General features: G+C 34.8%; 2 protein-coding genes across 32 annotated transcripts in view; one reads left to right on the plus strand and one right to left on the minus strand.

Moving 5' to 3' along the window:
- Window positions 1–22,095, plus strand: part of ABI2 (abl interactor 2) — a 102,602-nt gene that overhangs the window by 52,717 nt on the left and 27,790 nt on the right. For 6 of the 31 annotated variants that reach the window (XM_049712356.1, XM_049712361.1, XM_033429657.2 and 3 more), the window contains exons 3-6: window positions 5,325–5,501; window positions 14,164–14,261; window positions 17,454–17,600; window positions 18,339–18,463. In XM_049712356.1, coding sequence (XP_049568313.1) covers window positions 5,325–5,501; window positions 14,164–14,261; window positions 17,454–17,600; window positions 18,339–18,463 — 547 coding nt within the window. Of the gene's footprint in view, window positions 1–5,324; window positions 5,502–7,049; window positions 7,068–14,163; window positions 14,262–17,453; window positions 17,601–18,338; window positions 18,464–19,490; window positions 19,671–22,095 lie in introns of all 31 variants that reach the window. The other 25 variants (XM_049712357.1, XM_033429645.2, XM_049712359.1 and 22 more) reach the window with 10 other exon arrangements.
- The window catches only part of RAPH1 (Ras association (RalGDS/AF-6) and pleckstrin homology domains 1), a 184,755-nt gene that overhangs the window by 36,266 nt on the left and 126,394 nt on the right, over window positions 1–22,095 (minus strand). The window lies entirely within an intron of this gene.

The raw sequence follows: 22,095 nt of genomic DNA on the forward strand, positions 1-22,095 counted from the left end.
GTAGAGGAGATAGAAAGGAATGACTGTAAAATAATATAGGAATGGAAGTGATTCTTCTTAAGGGTTTAGGGACTACTAAAAGGCAATGGAAGGTCTAAACCCTGAGGAACTCATCATGTAGGGTAATTTTTTGTTTAAAAAACTTTATGTAGGACTTCCCCGGTGGTGCAGTGGTTAAGAATCCGCCTGCCAATGCAGGGGACACAGGTTCGAGCCCTGGTCCGGGAAGATCCCACATGCCGCAGAGCAACTAAGCCCGTGTGCCACAACTACTGAGCCTGCACTCTAGAGCCTGTGAGCCACAACTACTGAGCCTGCGTGCCACAACTACTGAAGCCCGTGTGCCTAGAGCCCGGGCTCTGCAACAAGAGAAGCCACCGCAATGAGAAGCCTGCGCACTGCAATGAAGAGTAGCCCCTGCTCGCCACAACTAGGTAAAGCCCTCATGCAGCAACAAAAACCCAACTCAGCCAAAAATAAATAATAAATTTAAAAAACTTTATGTATATAGATTTGTTTAAAAATTACCAATTTTAAATTTAGGAAATCCCACTAATGGTTATCAGTGTGTAATTATGTATAGAAAGTAGGATTTATACAGTTCCTAATTAAGTTTATATCATTTTATAGAAAATAAATAACTGAAAATTACCCATTCAGTTTGTGAATAACTAATTTGTTTTATGAAAGATGAATAGTGTAAAGCATATTTGTGATTAAAATAAATAAATGCTTATTTGAAACATTAACTTACTAATGTAAAAAAATGGAGACACATTTTAAAACACCCAACTTAGTTGAGTTAACCCACTGTAACTGTTTGACTGCGGATGTTTTCCCACACTGATGGGCAGCTGACTGAGGTAGTGCTATCCAGTACAGTCTACTTTCAATTATCTGTGGTAATGGGACAATGCATGGATAACCCTAAAGCAAAATACTTTATACATACCTTCCTGTCATCTGCTGTGGCCTGAGCATGTGCTTGGGTCCATGATGGAGGTGTGGGAGGGGGGCTCAGGCTTGCAGAGGAGCTGAAAGTCAAGGCCATGAGAGGTATTCTAGAGGAGCCTGGGTTTGGCACTGCGTGGTTGAAATATCATGGGGGGAGCCTGCAGCATGTGACACCAGCTTGGCAATAGCTGTTAGAGGATGGAGAAACAAATTGTTAAGGAACTGTGGGAGAAAAGATATTTAACTCTTGCACAGTTGCAGCAATACTACTTGGTGTGTTTTTTGGTTAACAGGTAGCAAACAATAATAGTATTAATAGCAGTGTACTTGCATTAGTTTTGGTCTTCTTTGCTAGTTAAACACATTTTCCACTTGCCATAGGTGAGTGCTATTATTGAGGCCTCTTCTGAATGAGAGTAAGTTTATTGGCATATAACTAGTAACTTTAGAAATCCAGGATAAGTGGAAAATACTTTTCTTATTATTAAAATTCTGACTAGCTATCAGTGTTGAATTCGTACTTCCAAAATTTAACTTAATTCATTTCAGCATTGTAATATCAAAGTATATTGTGAAGGCAAAGGCAATGGTGATTACTGAAAGCTATGAGTTTGATTTAGGGAAAACATACAAGCCATATTTAAAAATATGTTTTAGGAGCCTTACCAAAGTTCTTTTAAAACTGACAATTGGCTGTGAGTTGATGAATGTTGAAGCTGGATGTTAAGTATATGGAGGGTATTCATTACATTACTCTGTCTAATTTGAAAATGATTGTATTTTCTACCAGAGAAATCTTTGAAAAATGTGAATTAGGTAATTGCTGAAAACTTCAGAATCTTCTGGACCAAACTTTCTCCTCCTTATTTATGTAATAGATTTATTGTTCTCCATTAAAAGTTGTTATTCAGACTTAAGATAAAATCATAACCATGTTCTGAAGTTATATTTGATTCTGTCTACGGGAACTCCTACAGTTCAATTCAGTGTGGTATTAGGATGGCAATTCACAAATTATACCTTTGGGTTTTCTTAACCATATATTACTTTTATTATTTTTAGATGATTTTTAAAAGTTAATGACATCAATTATTGATATTTGGCAGTCACTAGAGGCATTAATCATAAATCAACTCTTGTACAAAGTTTGGAAACAGTTGACATTTGAGAGTGAATAATGTATGAGACAAATGAATTAGTCCTTCTTCTACATCACTGGTTCTCTGTCAGAGCAGTTTTACCCCCAAGGGAACAATTGGCAACGTCAGATATTTTTGGTTGTTACAGCTTGGCGTGGGGAGTGCTATAGATACCAACTGGGAGGCTTCACTACAACCTACAATGCTCAGGACAGCCCTTCCACAACAAAGAATTATCTGGCCCAAAATGCTGGTAGTGTTGCTGTTGAGAAGCCCTGCTCTAGTATTCTTTTAGAGTAGACAACTAGAAACGTATAACCAAACTAGATTATTTTGGCTTCATATAGACATATGCTGTTAAGAATTACGTTTTAAAATATGCCTTCAGTTTTAATGAGAATTAATGTAAGAAGCAAAAAAGAACATTTTTCTCATAATTCCTTCAACCAGTTCCTTTAAGAGTTTAGTGCTGGGCACATGGTCACTTTTCCAGTGAAGGGGTATATGTTTTCTTGTAACTCATTATTTATACTTTGCCTTCTCTATGAAGCTAAGAGCCTAATTTTATGCCCTATTGTAGCAACTATCCCTTATTTCGGCTTATATATAAAAGTTCTGTGATCGTTTCTTTTGCTGTGTTGGTCTTTCTTTTATGCTTACTGTAATGGCTTATACAGGTTTGGGCTGTGTGTTTATGTGTACATAAAGAAAATATATAAGTAATATGTAAGTGCCCCCAATCCCCAGGTATGATCTAATTGTTCTAATGCTTTTAAAAAAGTCTCAGTTTTTTCAAATAATTTAAAAATATGTGCTTGTTATAAAATATAACTGTATCTTAGTGCAAATAATAATGAAAAGTTACCCCTCTTTTCATTCTCCAGAGATTTATTAATATTTCTAGCAGGAAAATTTGAAGTTCCAGTTTGCCCTAAGTTTAGAATTCTGTTATTGTTGATTAGGTTTACATTCTTTTGTTTTCATTTCTGAATAATTATATTTCTAACTAAGCAGAATGAAAACAATGTTGAAAGAGGATTACATTCTCTAATAAATTTTCTTTTATTGGTATAACAAAGACCAGTTATATATAAAAAATAAGTGTCATATTTTGGGGTTTTTTGGTTATTTTGAAGTATAATTGGTAAGTATGAAATCTTCCTAGCTCATTTTTGTTTGTTTGTTTGTTTTGTTTTGCGGTACGCGGGCCTCTCACTGTTGTGGCCTCTCCCGTCGCGGAGCACAGGCTACAGACGCGCAGGCTCAGCGGCCACGGCTCACGGGCCCAGCCGCTCCTCAGCATGTGGGATCTTCCTGGACCGGGGCACGAACCCATGTCCCCTGAATCGGCAGGCAGACTCTCAACCACTGCGCCACCAGGGAAGCCCCTAGCTCATATTTTTAGTAATTCAGAAAGACTCATTAAAAATTATTCAAAAGTAAAATATGATTAATTTCCATTTCTCTGAAGTTAAAAATAAGTAAATTCCAATATTGTCACTAATGTGCAACCTTTTTTTTTCTGTTATAGCTCCCTCAAACAGTTGAAAAGGAAAGCAGATTTTGTAATTTTTCTAATATGCACTGAAAAAGTTCAAAACCTATTTTTGTCTTAAAAAGAAATAATTAAAATGATAAGGTCACTACCTTGGCCGGTATTCGATTTGTTGCTTCATTTAGATATTTATTAGTTATGAACTTACAGATTCTGTTTCTTTTAAGATCTGTTGGTTGAAATGGGAGGCTTCAAATTTGTTTCAGGTTTCTTTCACACTTTAGGTAGTTTAGAAGGATAAATAATCAGTGTTCAGATTTCTTAAAGTTGTATTTAATAATGTCATGATGGTTATCTTTCATTTCCATTTCTGTGTTACTACCTGGTTATTCTTTAGACAGGGTAAATTAAAGTAGGTTTGGGGAGGAAATAGCAAAAGTATCTGTTAATTGCTGCTTGAGCCAGGAATGGTGGCAAGAGATGTGAACAAAATTTTAGTGAAGTATTTTTCAAACTTTTTAAACTGCAACTCACAGTTAAAAATATATTTTATATTTCATCCAGTACACAATTTAATATATGTATTTATATACATAACATTTTAAGAAAAAATACCTTACTATGTGTATGTTGTCTGATATTTCTGTTCTTTTTCATTTAAAATAATTGCTGCTCACATCTCACTAAATTGCACCTTGCAGTTTGAAAAATGCTGCTTTAGTGTATTAATTACCCGTGCTTAAATTCGCCCTCTCTCAGCAAATAGAAAACTGAGTAAAAACACATTGTTGTTATGTACTAAATTATATCCTATTTTGAACATTTAATAAATAAAATAATGAAATATTTTACAAGCATTTTGTTATGATAAAATATAAGCAGCATTGCCTCAGTAAACAAGTTTCTCTGTAAAAAATGATTCTTATTTTAACATTGTATTTATAGTTTAGGCCTCTCTTTTTTTAATAAAAATTATTTAAACACTAATAGAGTTTATACTAATAGGTTATTTTTAAATGGAACCAGATTAATCACTGGGACTTTCTTTTTTTTTTGAAGATTTTTCTTTTTTTTTGGCTGCACTGCACGGCTTGTGGGATCTTAGTTCCCCAACCAGGGATTGAACCCAGGCCCTCAGCAGTGAAAGCATGGAGTCCTAACCAGTGGACCACCAGGGAATTCCTTCACTGGGGCTTTCTTAATAAGGTTAAGTCTTAATGGAGAGGGGAAAAATTAGCATGTTTAGTCCAGAGGTTGGCAAACTTTTTCTGTAAAGGGCCAGCTAATAAATATTTTATGCTTTGCAGGCCATAAGGTCTCTGTTAGTACTACTCATCTCTGCCATTATATTGTGAAAATATGTAAGCAAGTAGAATAACTGTGTTCCAATAAAACTTTGTTTATGGAAACTGAAATTTGAATTCCATATAATTTTCACATGTCAAGACCTATTTTTCTTTTGACTTTTTTCAACCATTAAAAAAATGTAAACACCTCTCTTAGCTTTTGGGCTGTAAAAAATAGGTGGTGGGCCAAATTTGGTCTGCCAGCCATGGTTTCCCATCCCTTGCTTTAGCCTAGAAAGGGAGAAAGTCAGTATTGGTCCCAAAAGGAGAAGTTAGCAATTGTGGTTAAGAATATGAATAATGATATTAAACCTCTAAGTATTTATATTTTTATTTTTCTGGATATAAGAGCTATACATTTTTGTGTTGTGTTTATATTATATTTTGTAGACCGTTGATATTCATAAAGAGAAAGTTGCAAGAAGAGAAATTGGTATTTTGACTACCAATAAAAACACTTCAAGGACACATAAGATTATTGCTCCAGCCAACCTTGAACGACCAGTTCGTTATATTAGAAAACCTATTGACTATACAATTCTAGATGATATTGGACATGGAGTAAAGGTAAGTATAATTTTTGTCCAGCTTAAAAACAACAGCCCATAATGAAACTAACTCTTTAGAAAATTAAGCGTTTATCTTTTCTTTCCAGAGGATCAAGTCTTGGCCTACTTGTAGTTCTGAAGATTTCTTACCACTATAACTATGTTATCCTTCTTTCTTCTTAGTATTATGTTGTCAAGTTTTAAACAGTCATCTTTGACTGAATTGTTTTGCTTAATCAGTTATGAAAATACCTCATATAGATCTGGAAATAAATGTGGTATTATATTTCTAATCTTTTAATGATTTAGTATGACTAATTAAAAATTATTCAGTATGTTATTAAAGTATTTGCTTTATCTCAAAAATATCAACAAACTTTTGGCATTAGTTTTCAGAAAGAACATATATAAACAAACATGTACTTTGAATTTTTCTAAAACAAATTTATCTCAACATTTTGGGTGAGAATAATGTAGCTAAAACTAATATGTGAACTAGTATTTCCACTGCTTTTGAGTAGATAGTCATTATATATTTTGGCTATCTTTTAAAATGTATTTAAGTGCCTGCTATGTATGTAAAGTACCATAATCACAACTGAGGAGCATATAACTTTCATTTAAATTGGTGTTCGTTCTTAAGAAACTATTCAGAGCTTCAGCTAAGGATTAGGTTATTTAAAGTTTGCATCTCAGCAGTGATTTGAAAGACAGTGACTTTTCAAATGTGATGCTGAATAAATACGTATATGCCTATAAGTGAAACTGTACAGTTCATGCAATTGATTTGTGTCTAATATAAGCAAATTTAAATTTAAAAAATATACCTCACACAAGTATGGCTAGAAATCAGTTAAATCTAACTTTAATGTAGATCTAGGTAAAAGAATATGTATGGTGTAAATTTTTTAAAAAAATCTTTTTCTTTCTTACAATTTTGATATAAGCACTATTATCTGAAATTTGATATTTAATTTTATAATGAACACCTAATGCATTTAGTTTACAGTACTAATTAGAGCATGTTAAAATAGGATGTACAATTGGATGGATAATTAATAACTGAAATTTATTCTAACTTGGGAAAATCTTTTGAGATTTATTTGAGGCTAACAACTGCTAATAGAAAATTTTAGGATCCTGAACGAATTTAATGATAAAAAGGCACTTAGAATATAAAACATCATATTTGTACTTCCCCACTTATATACTAAAAAGGTGATCCCCCAATTCTTATTTAATCCTCAAGTAAATGTTCTTTAGGGAATCTGTAGTCCCTTTCATTTTTTGTACATTTTAGTGTTTAGGGGTCACTAGTTTGAAGAAATCTTTAATAAAGTTGTTTTTAAATAAAAGTGTCATATAATTTCATCACAAAACTCCTGTTCATGACACATTCTGCTTTAACCACTCTTTCTATGATCTACTGAAACATTATTTTTTAATGCTGAATGCTTAACTTGTTTTTTCTTTGTTTTTTTCCTTTCTCTTCACATCCTGAAGTTCCAACTAACCTTTCAATGCTTTTTTCCCTTACCTCTTTTATTTGCTCCATTTATGCATTAAGTGGTTGCTTAGATTTAAGGTAAGAGATTCCAGGGCTGGATTTCCATTCTCTGTTCTTATGTAGAATATTACATATGGGGAGTGAAGAGATATTTGGCACTTGGCCTTATTTTAAAACCAACAAATAGTTAGTTACTCTTTTTTATTTTATTTTTTTTTTATGAAACTTTGTGTGTCTTCATGTTCCATGAGGGCAGATGTTTTTGACTGTTTTGTTCATTGCCCTATCCTGTGTGCCTAGAACAGTGCTTGACACACATTAGACACTTAGTAAATATTTGTTGACTAAATGGTTATTTTGCAATGTCAATATATTTTGTGAAACTGAAATGTAAGTTACCCTATCATAAAATGTCATTATGAAGTAAAATTAGCTGGACTTTTGTAAATGTAGAAATTTTGTTTTGGATTGGAGGGCTGCTAATGTGCTTCATTTAACTCTCCCCCTGTGTAATAGCCTTTTTATTCTATAAATGGTGTGCTTTATTATATACCTTGTGGCCACTATGTCATTATCTCTTGACTCTTAATCACTCTTAAAAAAATTGAAAATTGGAAAATATTCAGTGTTTTGGGTGTTTTTTAAGTTGCAGTATCATGTATTTTGCAAAAAACAAAATTAGTCTTTTCAAATTGCTATATAAATATTTCAGTATAAACTCACTTTAAGAGGTTTTCAAGCCGAGTATTATATGCAAAGCATCAAAAGCTCATGATAGTGTTTAACAAAATACAAGTTAAGAATTAAAGATATTTCCTTTTCTTACTTGTTTCAGTAACATTTTAGTATTTTGGAGGGAAAAATGGGAAAAGACATTCAAGAATAATCAAGAAGCCTGTCAGATAGAATGGTACTAAAATTATTGTCACCAAATCGATCATGCATTTCATTTTTGTTCTTTTTTTCTTAGCTGAATTCTATAATTCCTTTTCAAATATGTATTCTTACCATATACCCTGTTGTTTGCCATGTCTTCAGTGTAGAAAGTGATAACAAGAAGACAAGATGACTGAGATCTGAATCATTAACTAGCTACTAACCACGGCCACAGAAAGTTAACAGATCATGGTAGAGAGATGTGACTGGAGGAGCCCAGGCAGATGTACTTCATGTGTACATAAAAGTATATTGGAGTGTTGACTCCAAGCCCTCAGTCTCGGTGAGTGAGGAGATTCCTTTGCATAAAATAGGTAGAATTAGACCAGAAGCTGTCCTTGTGGCTACCTTGGCTTTTTTCCCTTAAAGTCTGTATTCAGATTTTGGCTATTGATACATTAACCTCCAAAGTGATAGAAGTGCACAGAAAGATTAACTAAAGGAAAGACAAAAAAAAAAATGGACCAGTTCTTTCCCCTTAAAGTTTAGACCAGCTTGCCTAAGGAACTATCCCTAGCTCATTTCTTCCAAACCCTACCAGGATTCCTTCTTGATCTTTCTGGGTTCAGGATCTGTTCTGTGTGAGAGGCCAGAGTGAGTGGGAAATGAGAGCTTCCAAGAAAGAAAGATCTGATAAGGGAACATCACACTTGGATAAGATTCCTTAACATCTTTGCTCTTTGCACCAAAAAAGCTCCACTCCTTAGTACTGTGGCTCTATGTAGTTGTTTCTACTATATTGGGATGGGGTTGACAGGGTGAGAAGTATGTACCGTGAGGTCATCCTAGAAGCTAGAATGTGCCAGTCCTCTGTCTCTTTCTTCTTATCTTTCTTTCTGAGTATGTCTGTCATCTCTATAAACTTGTGGCACATAGTTAATAATTTTGGGTGAACCAAAACAAAATAGAGTGGAAAAAATATTCAGCATATAGCAAATCATTACTCTTTTTAATGTTGATGGGAAAAAATGAATTGCTTTAGAAGGTTGATTAATGGAATAATTGAGTATATTAAGATAGAAAATAGAATTTAAAAATGTTAAAGTTGGAAGGGACCGCAGATAGTAAACTAGTCCACTGGTTTTCCAGCTGAGATTTTTGGAGACCTGTGGATTATGTCAGGTGCCCTGGAAGTCTCCTGATATTTGATTTCCTCCTCAGCTCATTATGAGCTCTGTCTTTGCTCCCATTGTTGTCAGACTTGATGCCTTTCAGATATACTCTAAACAAATATCATACTTTGGGACAAGACACATGGGATTTGACTCAGAAGAGACCTCCATGCTTAAAAGTTGAACTTTTAACCTTTTATACAGCATGTCCTGGTTGTGTTTAATGGTTCTTTTCATCTAAAATTTGGGTTAACTTTTTTCAGTCGAATGAGAAGTTGTAGAGTTTAATTCATAAGACCTTTGAAAACAACGTGGTGATATTTTTAAAGAAAAAGGTATAAAAAGCCGATGGATAGCATGCCATATTGGAGGGGTTTTAATATGTACCTGAGGCCATATAAAAGTGGAATGTACCTTGAACTGGGGTACCCTTTCCCCACTCTTTTAATAAAAGAGTTTTAAGACCTTGTTACTGATGTGTTTGAAACAGATATTTCTGTTGAAAGTTGTCACTAATGAAGCTAAGCTTAAGTACTTTTAAAATAAGTGTATTTACTTTAATGCAAAAAAAATAAAGACTTCTGATCTGTTTTTGTAGTATTTATTTCAGATGAACATTGTACAAGCAGATTCTTAATAATTAATGAGGAGGGGTTAGGAGTTTCTTTTACAGTTAACACATTAAGAATACAACACTTCTGAAAATTTTGCTTGGGATCTTGAAGATCCATAACTTTATGTAAAAAATGGGCTAACCTTTTCACTTTGCATGTGACCTTGTGTGTCATTCCCTGCAGTACAGAAGGATGATAAATTGCCTCTCACATTTCTAGCTCTCGGGTACAGCTGAGGGTTCATTGTTAAGCATTTATTCGATACAACACTTGGGAGAAAAACTCCACAATAACAGCAACTTTTGGAAGACTCATCTGGGTTTGCCTATCAGTTCCAGACTTGAGCCACCAATTCTATCTTGTCAAAAGCCAGTTGTTAGAAACTGTTTTCAGAATCAAGCAGAAGTTTGTCCATCTTTATTCCTCTTTTCTTCTTCTTACTTTATTTGTTCTTCCCCCCTTAATCCTAATCTCTTATTCCCTTATCTCTGTATTAGATTATTTTAGGACTCTTGGCACCTTAGGCTTTTTGTCTTTCTAACTCTCTTACTAAAAATTTTACATCTCTCCTGAAGTCATACTCGAATTCCTGATTTCAGCTTTGATCTCCTTCAGAGGATCTCCTGGTTCTTTTCCTGCTGGCTCTGAGAATTGAAGTAGGAACATATATCCTCTGAGGAGAGGGATAAAGATCTCTAGGAAGCCAGAAAATTATGCACTGGATGGAACTAATGGGGAACGATACTGGGCATTGAACGAAAGCCTAGAGATGCTTGACCACAGCTGCTGCCCATTCTCACTACGCCACATCCAGACACAACCTATACATACTACTCCTCTTCTCTTAGTATATTTAAATCTTGCTCTTTTTAAGACTTGTTAACACTCCAGCTCAGATTTTTCTCTATGAAACCTTCTGTAGCCATTTTGTCTTGCATTGATATTTCTTTTTTGGAGATTTCGATATAATTTGTAGATACTACTTTTTGTTTTAAACATGTGGGTCTTAGTTCTAAAATAAGTTCCTTAAAAGCAGAGAAATCATTTTACAGACCTTTGTCTTCTTTTATTTTTCATATTCTTTTACCCTTGTGTCTAGTAGTCTGGTGGTAGGTAGTTCAAATGAGGGATATACCACAGATATCATTTTAGAATGTGTCTGTCACTGTTAAGTTGCAACAGGTCATCTTTTCGTGGGAGATTTCTTCATAGCAGAGGTGATGTGCTCTGAACTAGAGATACCTGGCTGGCCAGCTTTATAAAAAATACTGGAGTTCACAGGGTACTGGAAATCACTAAGATTTGTAATGAGTGTTATATATGAAATACATGATACTATATATATATCAGGGTTCAAGGAGGGTATTGCATTTACCAAAAAAGGATAGAGCAGGAAAGATAGGAGCACTTTAGAAGCAGTAGTAAGGTATAATAATTGGCCTGATGGTTGGTTCTAGTTGTAGTGATCTCCAGAGTCTGGGAGAGCAGACCACTCTGGTCATAAAGGAATTGCTCTTACTCTCGGTATTATCTGCATTTCTTCATCCAGGCCAGTGGGAAACTATTTGAGTTGTGATCATGCATTAACTTTCATCACCTAAATGAAGTATTTCTTCTGTTCTGAGAGTTTCATTCTGGCAGGGAAAAAAAAGGGACCTTTCCTGCTCTTTCTCCATGTGGCTAACACCTGCTTCACTCAGCTCTCAATGATGACTTTTCCTTTGTGGCATCAGAAAATACCGACATTAATTGAAATATTGTTGGAATCAGCCATCAAAGTTTCATTCCAGTTCCCAAGTAAAACTTTGAAAAGTATCACGAGCACTCCTGTTCATGATTCGGGACCGCCAACTACACGTTCATGTGCCAGATGATAGTTTTGCCTGTGTGTATTACATTTTCTAAAGCTTCAAGTGGAATTGCTGTTATGGAGTGGGTGCAGTGTTGCTTTATCCTGAGTTTGTGGTATGTCCTCTCTCTCTAGTTAAGTTCCCCTTCACCACACTCACAATTCAGTCATGTGTTTTGCTCCTTTTCAGGAAGTGTTGTGTCCCCCTGTAACTTCCCTCAAAGTAGTTTTTAGAACCATGATGAGTATCCAGTAAGTAATTTTTTACCAAATTATTTTAGGTGTGAAATACAGTTTATTAACTTTTATCATAGGTGAGCTCTATATTATAATAAGTTTTGTTTGGCAATTATTCCTGTTCTTTTCCCTTTTCCTCAAATTAGATGGCAGTATGTATATTCTGCATAGCATATTCATTGTTTTACTTAGCGTAGAAACATTTTTCACAAGGAAAGCTACCTTGAAGAAATATTGAATACTCTTCTAGCTTAATACAGAGGTAGCACAGCATCAGTGAAGTATAAAATAATAGATTAGTTGGACATTCCACAGGGACTCTCTGGTTTCTTAAGTGAATTAAGTTACTCATGCAAACCCCATTAACCAAACAAATAGAACCATTTGACGATTCTACAGATCATAAAATGTATCAAGTTTTATGTATAGAAATGTCCACCAGATTTTAATTTATAGATTGTTTATTTTATGTTTTGGGTAGATTAAAAGACTTATAGAGAAGATACTGCAATTTAATCAAAACACCTTATATACCCAAACCTTAAACAAATCAAAGTTGGAAAGCTGTTTTCAAGTATTTTAGCTATTCCATGTATAGAATAAAATTCTCTTTTACTCTTTTTCTGTCCCTGCTCCTTTTCCTTCCTGTTTCTAGCAAATTGATGTAGTTTAGTGTTTGGCTCACCTACTTCTCCTTCATCACTTAAAGTGACTTTGGGTTTTATGTTGTTTAAGGTTGAGCTTAAAGGACTTTGGTTACTACTTTTAAAAATCTTCTGGTATCATAAATTAAGATATACAGTTTTAAAAGCTATTCGTTATTTGTCATATTACTCCTAAAATTTTCCCCAAATGTGGATTAATTTTTTAAAACTTCTGACATTTTCATTTTAAGATACAATTATACCCTCTGCTTATTAATGAGGGGGAGAGCAAGGATAAGTTAATCTTTATTCTTCCTTGATAACCAGTTTGTTTTGTATTTGTTGTTTAAAAGCAATAAAAAAAGGATTATAGATGAATGCTTAACTTTAAAAATATTGATATTTCAAAGGTATCATTTGTCATTAAAGATTGTTTTAACATCACACACAACTTGTTCACTGGGCTATTCATTTGAAGAGTTTGTTTCTTGATATATTATTTCTTGCCTATTCAGATAACAAGTAGTATTTTAGGATTTTTAAATATTCCCTTTAAGCCAGAGTTAATTTTGTCAGCCTCAATACTCTATATAATTATGATTTGTTTTCTTAAAATTTATATTTTAAAATTACAAGTGTATTCTGATTTCAGAAGTCTTGCAGTTTCATTTCATAAGTATAATTTGAATACTCTGGATGTATTCTTATTAGAAAAGTTAAGATCCTGTTTTGAAATCCAGAATATTAGGGGCTTAAAATAGGGTCAGGTATGAACATATGTGGTAAACATTATTAACTCTAACCAATTGGTAATCTCAAACAACTTGAGATTGCGTTTGATCTATATTTGTGCATGACTTCTCTTAACTCTTTAAGGTACCCAGATTTCTAGGGCTTTCTGTGTAAGTGCTGACTTGCTCCTTTGGTGGCATCCATGGTTCCCAAATCACCCAACTGTCCCACACTTGCACTTTCAGTTGGGGATAGAATAGTGAGGAATCACGGCTTAGCTCTGATTTAGGACTATGTTACATCTTTCCTATGCTTAAATTAATCTTCATTTTGGGCCTGAGTGGGTTTAATTCCCATTGGAACTAGGACATTGCCAGTGGCCATTGTACCGCTCACAGTTGAATGGGATACCTCAGCCCTACCTTTCTGGTTCAGATGTTTAGGAACATGCCTTAACTTCTGGCAGTTTTCAGGTAGGTGATTCCTTCATAAGAGAACATTAAAGAAATCTGAATTGTAAGGCTGATCCACAATTTTAAAAAATGGAATTTTCTCTGTATAACTTTATTTTATATTCTCTACTTACAATGGATCAAAACTAAAGTTGCATTTTTTTGGGGGGAAACATGTCTTTTGTTTTTTATGATAAACTTGCTATCTAAAAAACAAGGAATTGCATAAAGGCATTATTGTCTGATTGAGTTACTCTTTATAAAAACTAAAGTTTTTATAGTTATCCTATTTGATTTCAATTGAATGTAGTATCTTATAGTCTAACCAGTGATCTGTTGGTGTGATGGCCTAATGGCAAATAAAGTCTTTGCATACAACTTTATAATCATTTGAAAATCTCACGTTAGGAAGAGTCCTTTGAGTACAACTGTAGAATGATAGTAGAGTAGAAATTGCATATGAAATGCATGGCCTCTAATTTTTTTTCCTATTTAAACCTTCCCCTCCTTTGTTAAATAGCATAATGTTATTTCCTGAAAGTGCCACTTTGTTTCACTGCATACAGGTTAAATTGATTTTTCCTCAAAATTTTTTTAGGTGAGTACCCAGAACATGAAGATGGGTGGGCTCCCGCGTACAACACCTCCAACTCAGAAACCCCCCAGTCCCCCTATGTCAGGGAAAGGGACACTTGGGTGAGTATGTAACTAAGTAATAATTGAAAACCATTTCATGTAGTGCTGTGTGGAAACTAAACAATATATATGTTTAAACTATTTTTAAATATTTGAAAAGAGAACATTTTCTTCCTAGGGTTATCTTTTTTGTGTGTAACTTTTCCAAAAGGAAAACATCTTTTATACTTTATACCTGGGAAACATCTTTATACTTTTTTTTTCATCTTTATACTTTAAAAATATTTTGTTTAGAAATTATTTTTCTAATGCATTTTAAATTTTAGGTAAATCCTAACCTGAGTTCATGGCTTATTATAAATTACACTCTAATTCCTATTTTCAGAAAATTTTTAGTCTTTTGTATTATAGTTGATTTTTCTTATTCAAACTTGTCTTCTGAAGAAAACACTGTGCCTAATACAGAAGTCTGTATATCTTGTGTTTTTATGAGAATACTGAGCTTTCATTCAGTCTACAGACTTGGGCTTCGGATTTGACTTTGGGAGAAATGGTCAATTGATGGAAAAGCTTGACTTTTTTCCTCTATAGCATCTTAGTATAAAAACTTGGTTTATCATGATCAAGTGGGCATAATATCACCCAGAAGTGAGATGACTAAAATCGTGGTCCAGCTCTGCTCCTGCTGTGTCGTGTTGCATAGTAAGCCTCTTAGCAGTTCAGTTTTTTCATCTGTAAAAGGGGGTAATTTGTCCTTTGTCAACTTTTCAGAGTCACTGTACCATGAATTGGATTTTTTTTAAATGTGTAAGACAAAATGCTTTGACTACCATTGGCTTTGTGATATATGCTTAAAAGTTTTTAATTGGCAATCTTGATTTTTGGCCCCCTCACCAAAAAAAAAAAAAAAAAAGCAAAAAACAAAAAACCAACCAAACAAAAGAAACAAACAAAAAACCCTAGCAACCTAATCAAGCAAAGAAAGATGATGTTGGAGGAGAAATTATAGTTAGGAGAGTGTGAAACAAAAGAATAAAAATGATTTCCAACCAGGAATAGGATGATTTTATTCGGGGTAGACAAAAAATTCTGCTTAGATTAGAGAGGAGGGGATCTAGTAGCTTAAATAAGATTTAAACTTCAGGGTAGAATGTAGATGATGTGTGGTAGGTTATAATTGTACAGGGTAAGAGTGGAGAATCAGGTCAAGAGGAAATATTTATTTTCCTGTGGAATGTCTGTATTTCTATCATGTATAGTATCTAATGGATTTTAATTAGGTTTTGAATCAAGATTGTTAGCAAGATAACCCTAGTAAAATAAAATTTTCTGTTACTCCCCAATTTTAAAGATTTACTCATACACTAGTATTTGTTTTCCTTGTGTATTAGCAAGGGCTCTGCAGTGTCTTTGGAGACCAGAGTGGCTGGGCACCACTAGCCGTTTGATGGTCACAGCCTGGCTTTTTCGCGGTCTTTGCCCAGCTACCGTGTTTTGTCCTCTGCCCCTAGTTTTTTACCTTTTTTTTTTTTTTTATCATTGTCTTCATTGTATGGTTCTCAGCAAAGGTTTTTTTTTTTCTTGCATGAAACAGAACATTTTTATTGTCTGGGAAAAATTGGAAATCAATCAGTTTCGTATTTTATGGTGTTTTATGTTTACATCATAACTTCAGAGATGCCCGAACTTTGTTGTCTTTTATTTTATTTATGTTTTAAAATAAATTTATTATTTATTTTTGGCTGTGTTGGGTCTTTGTTGCTGCATGCGGGCTTTCTCTAGTTGCAGCGAGCGGGGGCTACTCTTCATTGCAGTGTGCGGGCTTCTCATTGCGGTGGCTTCTCTTGGTGCGGTGCACAGGCTCTAGGCGCGTGGGCTTCAGTAGCTGTGGCACGCGGGCTCAGTAGTTGTGGTGCACGGGCTTAGTTGCTCTGCGGCATGTGGGATCTTCCCGGATCAGGGCTCGAACCTGTGTCCCCTGCATTGGCAGACAGATTCTTAACCACTGCACCACTAGGGAAGCCCCTTTTTTGTATTTTAAATCCAAGGTCCTAACGTTCCTTTTTCTTTCTTTGACCCAATATCTTGTCTAGTGCCTGTTATTTATTTTTAGTAATGTGTATATTTGTTTATGCAAGAAGATTTTGAGCGTAGTAGACAGGGTCATTGCAGAGTAATCTCATCCAGAATCAATGAGCCAAAACTCGAGTGGTCCAGGAGAACAGTATTTAAAGGAACCTTGGGAGCTTTTTGGGAAGTGAATTATTGAGAAATACATAAGTCAGGTGAGCAACATCATTTCAGGAAAAGAAAGCTCTTTAATTTTCACATCTTGAGATCCAGTTAAAGACCGGAATCTCATCTACACAATATCAGTTTCGTGTCAGTTGAGTATTTATCATTGTCATAAAGTTATTTGGAAACTTAAAGATGAGAACTAACTCAATAATTACTAGTGTTCCAGTGTGCATCCTATTTCCTATCATATTTCCTTTCTTGCTCTTCTCATTCTTTTCTTTTAAAAGGAAATTTTGAAAAAAAGAGGGAGATATGTTAATAAATCCAGTCTGTTTTGTACTTCAAATAAGGTAGAAAGACTTAGGTGATCTTTTTTTCCTTCTCTCCCTTTTAAATGTTGAACTGTGAAGAGGGTAAGAGGTAAGGGCAATCAAGGTGAAAGCTGAAGGAGGATGTGAAGTGAGAATGGAAGGAGATGAGATTAAATTATATATTTCTGTGTGTGGACATGGTTTTATTTCTGTACCTTATAGAAAGGGAAGTGACTTGTTAGGGTTGCTATTGATCATCAGTGCGGGGGTTGTGGAGCCATGTTCTAGACTGATTTACCCTGTCTGAGTTTTTGGTTAGGGAGAGAGAGGTGAGGAGGATAATTAGTGCATTTATGCAGTGCAGTTGGGGGAATTTGACATGGCACTAAAATAATTTGAACTCATCTGAGAAGAGAGTCTGGGAAACATTAGCTTATCTGGTAGTAGAATCTTCATGCTCTCAGAATGAATGAACAAAATCGCATTAGCAGAGGAAAATGAAGTTGGAGACTAAAATACAACAATATGCATCAAAACCCTAATGGAGAAGTGATACTTAAGGGAAGACTGAAATTGGTAGCTGGGTTTTATTAAAACACGTTCTACTACCTCCGAGTACAAACTGTATTTCACTACTGGCAGCTCTGAATTGATTGTGCCGAAACTTGCTAATCACACAATACATACGCTCTTCTTTTTGTAGGCGGCACTCCCCCTATCGCACACTGGAGCCAGTGCGCCCTCCAGTGGTACCAAATGATTACGTACCTAGCCCAGCCCGTACTATGGCTCCCTCGCAGCAGAGCCCTGTGAGGACAGCTTCTGTGAATCAAAGAAATCGAACTTACAGGTATTTTCTCTACCTCAGCGCAAAATGTGATGGTCATAGTACCATAATTTGTTCAGATAACTTCAGTTAAATCTCTCTCATTTTCCAAGCACTAAGTTCTTTTCCTCACTCTGCTCCCCCAAACCTCATCTGATTCTACCTCTCTCTTCTCATGTTGTGATGCAACTTTGAGCAGCCAGGAAGTTGAAAGAGAACAGTCATCTCAAAGTGCAGATTTCTCTGCAAGATTAATAGTTATTGTTGACCTGAAAAAAATAATTGACCAGATGTGGGAAATTTCAAGTTGTTTTTTGGTGGAACTTTACAGATGAAAAACTATATGCAATAAAACATTAAATATGGGATAGTATATCATGATATCATTACAAATAAAATTAATCAAATAATTTGTTTAGGAAAACTGTTTTTATTATAAAAGAGGTTTCTTCAGACAGCCATTAAACTGGAATAAGAGAAAGTAATATTATTTTTATGTGTCAAGCCCCATGATTTATCACTATGTTTATGGAGAATTTTTTTTCTTTCTCAGTTTCTTTAATACATGCTTATTAAAAGGTAGCCAAAACAAGTTTCTTGAACTCAGCTCTTTTCCTTACTTTATTAAGAAATTCATCTTTTAAGTCGAGGGCTTTTGAATTATCATTTTGTAGCTATATTCATTTCAGAAAATTCTGGAAAATGCTGGCGGTATCTTGCTGTATATCAATACTCATGTTTTGGTGGCTTCTGTTTCTTTAGCAGCAGCGGGAGTAGCGGAGGAAGCCACCCTAGTAGTCGGAGCAGCAGTCGGGAGAACAGTGGAAGTGGGAGTGTGGGAGTCCCCATTGCTGTTCCTACACCTTCTCCTCCCAGTGTCTTTCCAGGTAAAACATGAATTGTGCTTCATCTTCACCTTGCTTGCTGAGTTTGGATTCAATTTCTGATTTAATTACACTGGGCTTTCTTCATAATCAGGGTTTTTTTCCCTCGAAGACTCTGTAAATGCTGAAAAATCTTTATGCGTTTGTTATTTTTAACCAAATGATTTGTGAGTTTATGTTCACATACTTCTCTGTTATTTGGGTTTGTGTCTTTGGTGCTGTGGCGTAGTTGGTGCTTTGAGTTGAGGTTTCACCGGACTGAGTTACGTGTTTAATTCCAGCTGGTGTTATGACAGTGCATGCCTTTGGGCACAGTGGGGTCTCAGTGTGAGAACCATATTGGTAGCAAAGGATTGAGCAGATATAATTTTGACAGTTCAATCTCATGGACTCTGAGAACTTGATAGTCACTGAAATGCTACCCTCTTTTGTCTGAAACAGAAAAATGTACTTGTTTAATCTGAGGACACAAAGTTAAAATTTAGTTTTAAAAACATGACAGAAAAGACGTAAGGATAGAATATTACATATTTAACTTACTTATAATAACAAATAGATAATACCTTTTTAAAAATCATGAAAAAGAGTTATTTTTCTAAATTCTTTTTTACCTGATAAGATATTTATGTCTGAAATATTTTTATTTTCTGATTTGTATACTTCAAAATGGAATACTGTCATTTTGTAGTGTGTTGTGTTTCATTTTGTATACTATCAATATTTACAGAATGTTAAAAATAACAATATAAAGGGAGCACTTTTCTTCTAGAGTAGTGGCTATCAGGTAAAAAGGAATGCTTTTAATGAATTTAAAATCCTGTACATTACCCTTAGCATCTTGAATTATTTGCTGCAAACCTTAATAATCCTTTAACATAATAAGCTCATTCTTTTTTTTTTAACACTCTCTTCTATTCTTTGGTTATTGATAAGCACCGAGTAGCTAACATTAAGTTCTCTAATGCCGTTTCTAATCCTGCCTGATGGAACTGCCTCATTAATGCTGCCTCTTACTCCTCTTTCCCCTCAGCCCCTGCTGGCTCTGCTGGTACTCCTCCCCTTCCTGCTACTTCTGCATCTGCCCCTGCCCCTCTTCCTGCTACTGTCCCTCCCTCCACTGCCCCAGACACTGCCGCTGGGGGTGCCCAGACCCTTGCTGATGGCTTCACTTCTCCAACTCCCCCTGTTGTTTCTTCCACTCCCCCTACAGGTGAGTATTGGTTTATTCTTTGGCAGGCAGATCCAATTGTCTGGCTCTTCTCTTACTTGGAACTCTGGCTTTATGATTTTTGTTTGTTTGTGGTTTGTATTAAAAAAAAATCTGAAGAATAATGTGCTAACTAGAAAATGGCATGTGACCGAAGAATAGAATTTCCTGAGGGAATCAGGGTAAGGTTTCTCATTTTTCTAGTAGAATAGCACAAATACACATTTTTTATTGCTTGAATTTTATTTACTAGAGATTTGCAAATTTAGTATGGAGCTGTCTTCTCTACAGTTATTTTATTTTATTTTTTTTTGGCTGTGCCGTTGGGCATGTGGGATCTTAGTTCCCTGATCAAGGATTGAACCCATGCCTCCTGCATTGGGAGCACAGAGTCTTAACCACTGAACCTCCGGGAAGTCCCTTCTATACAGTTTTGAGAAGTTGTTATTAGAAGTATTCTTTGTTACAGGTTATGTCATTAATAAAAAGAAAAGTATGACAGTAGTTTTAAGGTATATTTTATAGGAAATATTTGATATAACAGTTTGAAAGTACAAGTCTATTATAACAGAATTTGTTGCTTATTATAGCAGCACTGGAAACACATAGTTAGGGGGCTTTTTAAGGATTTCAAGTTTGTTTGTAATTTAAGATTGACTGGTGTTTTACTGTTTTAAAATTGCTACCTAAAGTTTGTTTTCATGGCTAAGGAGAAAAAGGCTCAATTGCTACAAAGTATATTTTCAAAGTTAATAGTGATGCTGGTTTAGTAAACAAGTTCTTATCTACTATAAAAATGTATGTGTTTGGACACACATCACCTTAGCTGGTTAATAAAGTACTTCATAGAATATATGTGCAGTGCTGCTGCTGTATCTAGGTGTTTAAGTGTTTTAGAAGACATCTTAAAAATCCATGTTAATCCATTCATTTTGGATGGTGTTTTATGGCATAGCTTCTGTAACAGCACTTTTTAAGAAAAGCTTTCTGCAGTGGGTGTATGTAAACATGAGCTGTCCTTTGATCTACATACCACTCTGTTAGGCCACTCTAGCTAGTTAAATATAGAAATCTTGTTATGCTCCTGCATCAGTAGAGTAAGGAATACATCTTGAAATCAGTTGTAGGCCCAGAAAGGACAAATCACCCTCACCTAGAGTCAACATTTTAGTAATTAAATTATAATTTAATAACAGGTGCTGGTTCCTAGTCTGCACTGAATCAACATTTGTTGTATGAGTGAATAATTACAGTTTTTTAACAAAAAGCAAAGTAAATGCCTTATTAACAACTTATATCAATATAATCTCTTTTATGTAGTATCTTTGAATCACCCACCAAATACTTTTTTTTCTTTTCTTTTTATTAAGGTATAATTTATATACAGTAAAATTCACCCTTTCTAGTATGGACTCATGTGAGTTTTGACAAATGTATACAGTGATATAACCACAGCTACAGTCAAGGTATAGAACAGTCCTATCATCCCCAGATTTCCTCCAAGCCCCCTTTGTAGGCAGTCCTTCCATTTCACTCATTTCATTCTTAGCCCCTGGCAACCTCTTGATCTGTTTTTTTTTTTCTTCTAAAGTTTGCCTTTGTAAAAATACCATAAATGGAAGCATATGTAACGTAACCTTTTGGGTCTGGCTTTTTGGCACAGTGCATTTGAGATTTATGCATTATTACATGTTTTGTTCCTTTTTATTACTGAGTAGTGTTCTATTGAATGGATTTACCAGAGTTTGTTTATCCCTTTCCCAATTGAGGGACATTTGGATTTATTTCCAGTTTTGGGTGATTGTGAAAAAACTGCCAAATACCTTCACATACAGACTTTTGTGTGAGCATAGGCTTTCATTTCATTTGGGTAAACACCTAGGGAGTAGGATTGCTGGGTTGTCTGGTAAGTGAATGCTTAACTTTGTAAGAAATTGCATAATTGTTTTCCAAAGTGCTTGTACAATTTTGCATGCCCACCAGCAGTGTGTGAGACTTCCAGTTGCTCTGCGTACTTGTTAGCACATGGTGTTGTCATTATATACATATATACACACGCACACATATATATATGTATATTTAATTTAGCTATTCTCATAGGTGTATAATAGTTTCTCATGTGGTTTTGATTGACATTTCCCCAATGAATAATGATGTAGAACATCTTTTCATGTACTCATTTGCCATCTTCTTTGGTGAAATGTCTGTTCAAATGTTTTTGCTTCCCCTCACACACCTTTTTAATTGGGTTGTTTGTTTTCTTATTGAGTCCTTTTATATTCTGAATATGCCTTTTATTAATTGTGTGATTTGCAAATATTTTCTTCCATTTTGTGACTTACTTTTTCATTCTCTTAATGGTGTCTTTTAAAGAGCAGAAGTTCTTTATTTTGATGGTCTCGTTCATTGCTCTTTTTTTTTTCTTTTT

Source organism: Orcinus orca, chromosome 7, assembly GCF_937001465.1.
Source record: "Orcinus orca chromosome 7, mOrcOrc1.1, whole genome shotgun sequence".
Classification (NCBI taxonomy): domain Eukaryota; kingdom Metazoa; phylum Chordata; class Mammalia; order Artiodactyla; family Delphinidae; genus Orcinus; species Orcinus orca.